The sequence below is a fragment of the Hyposmocoma kahamanoa genome, unplaced genomic scaffold, assembly GCF_003589595.1.
Source record: "Hyposmocoma kahamanoa isolate Upper Pololo Valley unplaced genomic scaffold, ASM358959v1 64, whole genome shotgun sequence".
NCBI lineage: Eukaryota > Metazoa > Arthropoda > Insecta > Lepidoptera > Cosmopterigidae > Hyposmocoma > Hyposmocoma kahamanoa.
Window position 1 is genome coordinate 13,852,054 of NW_020653852.1, and position 12,425 is coordinate 13,864,478.

General features: G+C 35.2%; 1 protein-coding gene across 1 annotated transcript; it reads left to right on the plus strand.

Moving 5' to 3' along the window:
• The first annotated feature begins 1,136 nt into the window (after nt 1-1,136).
• Nucleotides 1,137-4,323, plus strand: LOC113230762 (carboxypeptidase B-like). The gene is made up of 5 exons (XM_026464845.1): nt 1,137-1,414; nt 1,844-1,922; nt 2,401-2,551; nt 2,689-2,852; nt 3,486-4,323. Exons 1-5 carry the CDS (start codon nt 1,152-1,154, stop codon nt 4,050-4,052), a joined length of 1,224 nt encoding a protein of 407 aa, XP_026320630.1. The 5' UTR covers nt 1,137-1,151; the 3' UTR covers nt 4,053-4,323.
• Nucleotides 4,324-12,425: the final 8,102 nt, after the last annotated feature.

The window sequence follows — 12,425 nt, forward strand, 5'->3', positions numbered from 1 at the left end:
TGTATAACGGTTGTGAACAATACAACACTAATGAAGATAATTAATGTAACTTTAGTAACAATTAAAATTTTTGTCAGCGTTATATGTATATCTTGGTTTACATGTCACCAACCGTTATATTCCGTTTATCTCCTCGGTGTTTTATAAAGGACACGAGATTGACCCTATTTTTGAATGGATGACGCGAACGTGATTAATGGTGCAACTACAAATACTTTAATTCTTTAAGGCGAAACGGTATCGTGGTGGCGTGGGATTTGGAGTGTAGATAGACACGTGGAAATTCATTGCACGATATTTTAGAAATAAAAAAATGTTCAAAAGCTCGCAGTTCACTGACTGTCTTTATTGCGAAGCGCGGGAGAGAAAATTTCATTGAAATATCTCTAATAATAAGAACTTTGTGATTTTTTTTATCGAGGGAAGTTTGTTAATCGTGTTTTGGGCCCAAAGTTCCCTACTGATGTCTTCCGTTTTCACTATTAATTAAAAAAATAAGTTGAATTCGTATTTTTAAATGTCGGAAAAAGCTATTTTCCCTGTGGTCGAAATACATCAAAATATCTATATCGTATTATTTCAGATTTTTTGAAATAACTCCACTAGTTTGTTATGATTACTAATACAAAAATCGAACACAGAAAAATTTCTTTGACCCGGTAGGACTTGAATCCACGATCATGCTGCACCGTAGCATTGCTCTTACTAACTGAGTCACAGGTCAAATTACCTAGTCGTCGAAAATTCGGAATTCTCCTCTGTGTTTTTGCTATAGATCTTTGTACTGACTTTCGGTACTCGTCTCTGGTAGTGACATCTAGTGAGAGATTTTTGAAAAACCTCACCGCAGCCGATATCTTTACAGGTGTCACAACCGACGCAGATGTCGTTTTTCAGATTGAAGATATTTTGTGAAATAACTAGTTTTATTAGTTAGTTATTGAATCATAAAGTCTATTTCGGTTTAGTTCACCTTAGCGGTAGCGGTGTTTGTCAATTTTATTTTTCATAGGATAATTAATATTGTAAGGCGGGTTGAGAGAGTCATGCAGGGGGCAGTTTTGGTGCCTATCCTGTTTCTATCTCTACAGTAGAAATATGATTCCGTTCGTAATCAGAAGTCATGAAACTTTTAAATATTTATAATATCTATGTACATTATTTCACGACTTTTTTATTGTATCTTATTTCTTTCCAGCCATACTCTCATACGTGTCTACCCTTGGAACGACGAACAAGTTCAACGCCTTATTGGATTTAATGATCCTGATAACCAAATTGAAATCCTAAAGGCTACCAGAGGTTTCAACGACAGTTCCGACCTCCTGGTGCCGCCTGAGAAAATGGAATTTCTAAATAACTTTATTACATCTAATAAACTGCATTCGCAAGTCAAGACTTTAAATTATGGAAGGTAACGTGGTTTTGTTTTATATGTCCTTTTTGTATGTAAATTATTTGTATGTTTAGAATAGAAAAAAAAATGGACATTTATTGCAACGCCACAATACATAGACAAAAAAATATTGAAAACACTTAGGCAAACAAAACAAAATAATAATAATTAGTAAACAAAATAAAAAATACAAAACAAAAAACAACATAAAAGACAAAAAGAGACATAGAGCAAAAAACAAAATATAACGACTACAAATTGTACAGTCATTTCTGCGGTTGTGGCGTACGTAAAAGGACTTCATTCAGCTTATGCCACAGCAATAATTCTCTGTGGCGTTCGTTTTCAATGAAACCTGAGAGTGACAGACGTGTGTGTCGCAAAATAAAATAGAAAAATAAACTATTTTTAAGATTTAAACAATCGTTTTAATTTATCATTTTCCAGACGACTGGAATTATCAGAACGCTCACCAAGAAGAAGGCAAATGGGGAATCTTATTTATCAATACAATTCTTATGCGGTTGTAAGTATGCAGACTATAAAATAATATTAGTATATTAATAAAATGTAATATTTAAGGTTATATTGAATGTCACGACGTTTCACCACAATATTAAATTATTTTTGTGAAATTAATTCACTAGTTTGTTACAATTATTAATACACACTAAGAAAAATCTTTTAATCCGGCTGGATTCGAACCAGCGTTTTCCAGCAAACTATGCTAGACGCTATGCCAACTAAGGCACCTTACGAATTTTTCTATGTGCTTGTTGCAGATCTTTGTTTTATCTACTTTTTGTTATTGTTTGTAAATGTTTAAATTTATATTTTAAAGAAGTAGCTATTAATTGTTGACTTGCAAAATATAGTATATTATACATTTTATAGCATATCATACGGCTTTTTCTTTAATTAAAAAAAGTAAAAAGCAAAAAAAATGCGTATCTTTTTTTTATCATACATATTTCGTGTATCGAAGGTTATTTAATTGTTTTCAGATTGAATCAACTATACTAAGATTGGCTAAACAACACCCAGACTTAATTCAAGTGCAAAATCTGGGCAACACTTATCAAGGCAAAAGAATGAATCTTGTCAAGATATCAAAAAACTTTAAAGCGAGAAATCCAATTATTTTCATCGACGCAGGTAAAGTCGTCATTGGTTTATTTTTGGTCAATTAATCATCTAGACAGAAAAGGATAATAATCTAACAACTAACTTCAATTAATTTCCAACGCAGGGATCACATGTTACTTAATAATGTAATTGAACTGTAATTGCAGGTATCCATGCCCGTGAATGGGTAGCTCCTGCAATGGCTTTATATCTCATAAACCGGCTTGTTAACGATCCTGAAGCCCGGAATAGAGAGTTGAATGGCATCGATTGGTACATTCTGCCCGTGGTCAACCCTGACGGATATGAATTCACGCGCTCCGCCCCAGAGGTTAGAAGTAATCCATATATATAAGTAATCAATTTTGTAATAATACTAAAGCGTTCTCTGGCGACAAAGAAATGGCGTAAACAATTATATATTTTATTGGTTGTTAAAAAGTTCATACATGGCGATAAAATAATACGTAAAGTAAAATGCGAATGATTAACAAAAATTTAGGTATTAGTTGCCGAAATGAGCACTGCCCGGCCGCAATGAAGGCTAGTTTGTACTTTTCATTCTGTAGCTTTTACCAGAACTAAAATTACAACCTTTCTTGGAATTTATGTGCAAAATTTAATTTGAAACTTACCATGAGCTTTTCGGTGACGGAAAACATCGCAATGTAACCTGCACGTCGAAGAAGTTTCATAACCCTCGGAAAACGTGTGAATTCTCTAACCCGCATTGAGTCAGCGTGGCTGACTAAGGCCTAAAACCTGATCGCCTGAGGGGAGACCCGTGAGTAGCAGCGGGATGTATACATGGGTTGATGATTAATGATTAAATCTCGAGTGTTATTTTGTTATATATGTCAATACACATTTTTAAACTACTTTTGCTGTTTAAAAAGTAGTAATTAGAACTTTTTATATTTGGCAACATCATTTCATCAAGTGCTTCATTTGTATCATGTTGCAGAATCGTCTATGGAGGAAAACTATGTCTCTTAATCAAGGTTGTTTAGGAGTGGATGGCAATCGCAATTATGGTTTCAAATGGGCAGTGAGTGGCGTCTCTAGGGATCCCTGCAACCGAGAGACCTACGCAGGGCCAAAACCGTTCTCCGAACCAGAAACAAGATACGTTGGAAATATCATGATGGACAACAAAGATCGAATTAAATTGTACGTTTCCTTACACTCGTATGGACAGTATCTTGTTTACCCATGGGGTTACACAGACAAGGCAGTGCCTCTGACGTGGAAAAAGTTGGACACTTTGGCGCATAAAGTGTCTAACGCTGTGCAAAGAGCTGGTGGCATGGCATTTAAAGTAATGATGGCCGGGAAATGGTATCCAGCCGCTGGAGGCAGCGATGATTACGCTTTTGGCGCAGCAGGCGTGCCTTACTCGTACACTATGGAGTTAACTGACGATCATGAGTTTTTATATCCAGAAGAATTGTTAATAAATACATTACCAAAGTTTTATCATGGCTTCAGAGCAATGGCTGATCATATCCGAGAAGAGTTCAGTAGGAAATAAACAAAGTGTGTAAGTGAAATTAATTAAATGTGAAGACTGACATAATTTCCAGAACATGGTGTATTTTGATAATAGTATGCTTAAGCCGCATAACTATTATGTTATGTAATTATAATTATACTTAATTGTTTATTTCAGTCCGTAGGTCATAGTAGACAAATGCTATTCATACTTTTGAAACATCAAATGATTTTTAGAAAAGTAAATAAAAACCAAATAATTCAAATATCACACAAAAATAAATCAGATGTACTTTAAAAAAAATTGTGCAATCATTTGTGGCTCTAGTGAAAAGGGGCACAAGTAAAGAAAACCAACTTTACAAGAAAATGCAAAAAACACTTAACGCTTAATATCGTATTAATTTTTAACTGTTTTTCGCGTCTCTTTGAAAAGTTAGCATCTTTCACTTGTACCCCTTTTCACTAGAGCCACAGACATGCTCTACCTCTGTGGCAATTTCGAGGCACTGATTGTACATTGGTGTAGCCATTGCTACCCTGTTCAAGTCTTTCCACAAAAGAAGCTACGACGACGTCTTACGATGGCACTGATCGTGTCAATACTTGAGTGAACACGTATGAAGACGCTCAGTCGTGAGCGCTAAAATGTCGCCCGAGGCCTATGAACTGTTTGAATATACTGTTCCATTAATTAATATACGCAACAATGCAATATCATCGGTATAGCTTGTCTGTCGAAGGTCGAGGTGGAAGTAAAAAGCTGTTTAAAAAACAATAAAACCAATAATAAATATATGTATTCATTTGATTATTGTTTTAGCTGTTCTTTTTTATAGGTACCTACCTTTTGCTACTTTACTTTTTATGTAGCTATTTATAAATTGATTAATGTTCGTGTAACTTCTTTAATCCACGAATTATGTACATGTATAATATACTCGTTAATAATGATATGTCAAACAAATACATCAATCGCCTGGTCTCAAACTACGGAAATCCTGTACTATGAATACCAGAGCAATGGAATTCACTCTGGACCACTTTTCAGAACAACCTGCGGAACCTACTTAGATAAGTTAATTTCCCAAATTGGTCCAACCTAGAATTTAACCCGGGACCTCTTCATCTAGCGCCCAGAGTATTAACCATTGGGCCACCGAGTCCGTCAGTATATGTATATACTGTACTATTCTGTACTTCGAGTAGCTTACTGTAGGTACTACTTAGGTACGTCAGAAATTATTGGTTGTCCATAAAAACTTTCATCCCCTATTTCACTCACTTTAAGATTTATTTTTGTGACAATGCCTATGTCCTTCTCCTAGGTCCGATCTATCTCTATACCAAAATTAATCAAATTAGGTTCAGCGGTTTGACGTGAAAACGTAACAGACATAGTTAGTTACTTTTGCATTTATAATATTAGTTTGGATTGCAATGGGAAATTATTGCAGAACATACATGAGTTGATCCACACTAAAAACTAAATAGTTAAAATGATTTGGAAGATACGTGAAAAGAGTAAGGTTAAGTATAAGGCGATTAACACACTGCCCTGCACCACGCAGTAGAGGTGGGTGATAAATAACGTCACGACGAAAAAATCACGATGACCCGCCGTCAAACGTATCACCGTGACGACGTTCCAAAGTCACATAGGTGTTCCTCCATTCCAATAGCTATCCCCGTCACTCACATCACGATATACGTATTTGAGACAATGCGCGATCTCCGTTCCGTGGTGACTGAGCGCGCCACTCGTTGTAGTTCTCTTCAAATCGGGCCATTTCGGCGATGGGAGTGAATGAAATAGGATGACTTTCTTTGCTCACTCAGAAGGGTCGTAGGTGCTTATTACTACTAGAAAGGGCGGATGAAAAAAATCTGCAGCGGTTATTATAAACCTATTTATGAACAAAGTAAAATATTTTTGTATACTTGTTTTATTATAGGAAGAGTTGGTATTTTATATTTATGTATAATCTACTTCGTGTATTCTACTAGAAATATAATTACATTACACTTTATTGCTATTTTTAACAATCCAAAGATTCGCATTAAATAAGTAACAAACACAATTACATTAAATACAAAATCAACTTTTTGAATGGAATTGAAACTTATTACAAAGGGAGTAAAAACTTAAATCATTGTATAAAAAACGGCTATAAGTATTAGAAAGAAGCCGCTGGCTAAAACCGTATATCGTGATGTAAGTTATAGGGGTGACAAGGTCACGGAAGTAACAGTCGTGACAAAATCACGATGATTTATCACCGTGATTTTTTTGGAACCGGAACGACTGTCACGGCGATAGAAATATAACGCTATTCCCCATGTCTACCACGCAGCGGAGTGCGCTTGACGACCGCATCCGCATTCCCGCGCGGAGACGCGTTGTACGTACGGTGCGGGTTTTCTATGTGAGATACTTCGGTACAACGTTAAAAAAGCACACTGTTGCGTGGCGCGAAGCAGTGTGATAATCATCTTAACCTTTGAAAAACTTTAAGTAGTTGTTTGTACGATAATAGTTACAATGATATATTAACATCAAAATAATCTTTACTTCATAGGTAAGCATTGTTGCACTTGAAATCGTCACAATGATTGGTTAAACTCTACAGCTCATTCGTAAGGCAGATTGCCTAGAGAATGAGCTGTAGAAGAATGAACAAGAAACTCTGGGGGTTGCTCTTTGTAAATAACATTTGTACACTTTCAACATTTACAATATTTATGTTTTCAACCTCCATGAGGTAAACAGGTTACTACCACGGATTTTTGTCATCCAATAACGCAGAAGTTGTATAATAACCTTACATTGTTAATAACATTAATAGAACTGTTAATGCAATGAATTTAAGTATCTAAATGGCTAGAGATCGACTGTCGCAAAAGCTTTCCAATGCACTTGAGAATATTCACAGGTATAAATGTAAAAGCAATCATTTTGTAAGAAATTATAGTACACCTGTAGTGAAGGCAATACACACAATAGTACATATAATGAGTTTATTGTAACTAGGCATTTATTTCTGTTTATTTAAATAGAATAAAGACTACATTAATAGCTTCAGGTTTTCGATTATAAGGTCCGTTTTAGACGATAAGACGTTTTGGTATCGCGCGCTTACAACTATAACTGCCTCCGTGCTCTAACGGTTACCACGCCGGACAGCCACGCAGAGGTCCTAGGTTTCATTCCCGGGCCGGGAGACATATTTGTATAGCCTACATTCATCTCTCTCGTGAGTTTGAGTGTAATTTGTGATTGTCTATGTGTGTGTCCATGGCACCCGCGACACTGAGTTTCCATAGAGCGGGATTATGTTGAGTGTCTGCTTCGCTTGGATTAATGACGTGAAACACTCAACATCTTTCTAACTTTTATACGATAGGCTTAATACGAACGAACGTATCGACAAACACGGTGATTCCTTTATATGCGCGCTGAACGCATGTCTCTTGTCATCTCTTGTCATACGGGTAGCTTTTAGAACTTTTTGTAGAACCAATTTTTGATCCAGTCTGAAAAAGTACTACTAGGTAGTTCTTCTGATGTATCTTTTGTGTTGATTGAACTTTCGTATATTTATTATGATGTTATTGAATTTAAATTACATTTCAAAATTAAAACGCTTATAACAAAAAAAGAAATCGGGATTTGATTTTTCCATGTAAACAATGATAAAGTTGAAAGAGCTGTTCTAAGTATCAAAAAATGCACAACTCGTAGGTTCACCCCTCGCCTAAGACTAATTTTGATGGTTGAACTAAATAAAATTAAATAATAATGATTTAATAACTTCATTGGCAACCGCAGCGATCATCACGTTAGGGTTGAATAACACTTATTCAGAGTGAGCATTCGTTTTGACCAACTTCGAGAAAGGATGAGGTTCTCAATTCGATTGTGTTTTTTGCGTTAATGTTAAGCGATTACTCCGACATTTGTGAACCGATTAAGATGATTTTCTTTTCGTCGGGATGCCTCAATATCGTCCAATTCAAATGTTGAAAAAAAATTTCTACCTCTAAAGGTGACAAATTAAGGGATGACTTCGGTTTACTGAATTTCACCTACTTTTCGTTAATCGATTTCAATAAAACTTGGTACATGGAATTCCAATGAAAATAAAATATTATGCTGGCCCTGAGCTGATTTGATGAGGAAAATAATAACTTACACACTCATAGCCCCGCACTATGAAACGCTGTATCGCGGGTGCCATGGACACACACATAGACAACCACAAATTACACCCACGAGAGAAATAAATGTTGGCCATACATATATTTCTGGCAGTCCAGCATGGTAACCGTTCATCCACAGAGGCAGTTGAAATGGCAGACATATGAGAGGAGTTACGAAAACAGTATTTTTGAATATTAATAAACAGAAATCATGTTTTGCATGCCATCAGTCACAATTTTATTATTAGGACATAATTAGATCTTAGATAATCTAGGATTACACGGTTTTTGGTTCAGGGTTATCAATATCATTTTCTAATTGGTTCTAACATGAAAATATGAAAAAACATTACTTCGCTGCCAAAAATTGTTTTTGTGACCAGAACAAAGTAAGTAAGTAAGTTGAAATTTGCATACCATTAAGAAAACGTACGAATTTTCGGGTTTCATTTAACGACAAAAATTGAACATTAATATTTCAAATAGGAAATGAAACTATTTTTCCGGATTTAAATCGCGTATATTTGTTTTTTCAAACAAACCCAAATCCGGAAAAATAGTTTCATTTCCTATGTGTAACAATCGCGAAAACCTAAGAACTCGATATTAATATTTCAAATCAATAGTACCTATATTTCAAGCAAAATTCTACAAATTGATGAAAAAATGTAATTACCAACACGTAGCTATGTAAATATCAATGTAACAGCTACAAAAGCAAAGTTTCAGGGGTATGGTTAATACCACAGAACATTAAATACAGTAGAAGTGGTTGATTAGCGTCAGACGCGTGCCAACTAAAGGTCTCGAACACAGACATATATCTAAGATACACGCCGCCAGTACAGCAATTTGTATGAAAACCAAGCGTGCCACATTTTTTGTACCTGCTATGACGTCACAAGAACTATTTAGTGATGGAAACCGCTCGCTCTGAATCGATTGATTGAACGGAATACGCGTAAACACGCGTATTCCATTCCATTGATCGATTCTAAATAGAATGACTTTTGTTCAAGTATTTGTATCAACAAATAATATTTGTAATCCTTTGTTAATACGCCATAAATATCGATCGAACACACTTTTGTATAATGCATTCAGTTTTGTGGTACGGCCGCTAGTACATTCCTTTGGCCAAATTTAACATTTAGTGACGTATACGCTAGGCAACACTGTTCTCGATTCTGATCGATTTTGAAAACAAAGGGACGAAAATTATTATGACCTTAGCAATATTATACAAAAATATTCTATAACTTACCGTGTTATACCTTCCGTTTTGTAGTATATATTATCAGTTGTATCTGTAATTTCGATAATTTTTGCAGTGTAATCAAAGATAAAAACGATGTCCAGCGTTAAATCCACAGACTGGAGTGGTAGAGAAAAAGACTAAATTTTTAAACCTCGATGCAAAAAAGAGGGAGTTTATGTTTGAAGACTATTTTTTCTGTCTATATTTGTGTGTGTATGTCTATAAGTGGCATCGTAGCTTCCAAATGGATGGCTTGATCTCAAAGAGGTTTTTTATTTGAAGGCTAATTTCATAGGGTTGGTTTCTAGGTTTGATTATTATCTTTTTTTTTTAAAACATCAAGTGACGGGACGAACAAGTCGTGCGCCTGATGGTAAGCAACACGCCTATCCATCTGCTCAGCTGTTCAAAGATCATTAGCTATTTTCCCAATTCATATTGGGAGCTCACTCACAGAATGAATATTTTTTTACTTCTGAGTGTCGGATGGACTTTAATGCTGTAAATGGAAATCCGATGACAAATAAATAATATATGGTAACCTTGATTTGATGATGTGACCAGGTCCATCTGCAGATCATTTCTCCCCAACTATTTACAGTAGAACAATCGCGTTTGGATAAATTAAATTGGTTTCGAGGAGTTGTTCGCTTTCAGATGCTTAATTTAACTTACTGAGCTGAACTTATTGAGTTTTTGAAGTACATTGTTTTGTGTCTGAGGTTTATTATACTCTGTATGTTCATCGTGTCCACTGCTTATGATCTGATCTGTTGTAATATTACCTACTAAATGATTAGGTATTATTATCTGTCATGTTATCTCTATTTTCAGACTTCATCATTATGGTACAACTCGTTAATTGGCGTCGCAGATTTCGTAAATGTTATTTTGAGCCTAATGAACAGTATGTGTTGTATTTAAATTGATTTGAACTGGTACATTCTACATTTACTTTATATAGCACACAGCAAAGTAATATAGAGGTATAATAAAATAGGGTTTCTTTAATATAATAATAATAATAATGTAAGACCTCTACTAGCAGTAGTAGAGCAGTACTCCATGCGAAGGAGTTTGACCAGGGTAGTACTGCCACCTTATCTATTTCTGCCACCAAGCAGTAAAGTGAGCTTTATTGCCTTACGGTTTTGAAGGGTAAGTAAGGTTGCTGGTGAAATTACAGGTACATGGGACTTGTCAACTTATGTCTCAGGGTGACGGGCGCCGTAACATGGCCCATCAAATCTTTGCGGTTTAAAGTGCCAGTCAGAACTAGCACTGCAACTGTTATGAATAGGCGTGTCGCTTACCATCAGGCGCACGACTTGTTCGTCTCATCACATGGAATCATAAAAAAAGCCTTTTATTCCAAACGGTCATAAATTAATAATGTGTTACTTAGTGACGAATTTATAAAAGTTGTAATTTGGAGGAAGGTATAAAGAAAAAGAAATACAAAAAGATCAAGAATTGCGTACGGTGAACAAATAAAGAAGAACTTCAAAGTTAGCAGTTATAAAAGGGTCAAAGAACTGAATGCGGGACGTAATGAATCAAGGAGTTTACACCGATAGGAGCCTGGCTTATCAATAGGAAAATGTATAGTATTGTTTGTGCACACGGTGCACACACTGACTATTTATAATAAGGAATTTTTAAATATATTTTGATTATACCAACTTCTTGTTGAGTTGGAAACTTAATTGTCGAAAATAGATCTCCACAGAACACGAGGGTCGGGTTGTTTCGCAAGCAGAACCCGACAAAATTGCCGAGTCGATTACATTTCTCATAGGATCTCTACCATACCGGCGCACTTACCGGAACTAAAAAGTGAGAATAGGAAATAGTAGCCAAAGTTTATATTTAAACAAGTAATAACATCATGTTAACCCAATTTTCGTTACAATAACATTTTCTCAAACATGTTCGGAAATATTTGCATTACTTTCAAAAAACGAACACGGAAAGTTTGTCATTTAGAAGACCGTGCGGCTTCTTCCCGGCCAAGGTCTACAAAGTAAGTATGAAAATCTATTACTTCTTTAAACTTTTAAATCTATCTACTAATAATGAACTACGTAAACAGATAAAAGAAAAGCTCGTACAACCAACTCTCATCCTGTGTTCATATCTGCGAGAATTAAAAATACCTACCTGTACGTACAGCCTACTTAAAAAAATGGCGGTAAACTTGCGGTAGGCAACATTTAAACTAAAGTATTTTGGTATCTTTTGTTTTTTCGTCTTTTTTGTATTTTGGTCGCGAAAATGAGTGTTTGTGAGAAGAGCGATAAGGAAAATACAGTAATAGATACTCATTCAAACACATCATCAGAAGTTCAGCAGATTGCTATTAATGTGCCTGGAAAAGCAATAACATATTCTTTTAGCAATTGTCCTAACACATTAAATATTAATTAATATTTTTTTTACTTTTTCTATTAAATTTACATATATTATACATCTTCCTCTATTTAGTCTTTTATTATTTGCTCAAATTGTTTCTGAAAAATACTGTGCTTGCCTCGGCGGGAATGGGGATTGCTTGACTCGTACTCCCTGGCGCTCGTTCTTGTAACTCATACTCATCCAGCAATCCTTTACTTCCCGGCCTCTGCAATAATGTACTATTTCTAATTGGTTCTAACATAAATACATAAAAAAATCTTTACTTACGCAGGTAAGAAATTTTTTTTTAAAAACTTCGCTTTTCTGATGAACTTTGTACCATTAGGAAAACGTAGTAATAAAGATAAAAAGGAAACATTATTTCAAATCTATAGTATATTTTAGCCAAAATTGTACAAATTGATAACAAACACCCTAGTAATTTGTAGATTTGCGAGATAATGTCAATAGGTACCACTATCTAGCAATGTAAATACCACCGTGACATCTATAAAAGCAAAATTTCAGGGCCATAGCTACTGTTTTCTACATACTTTCTGC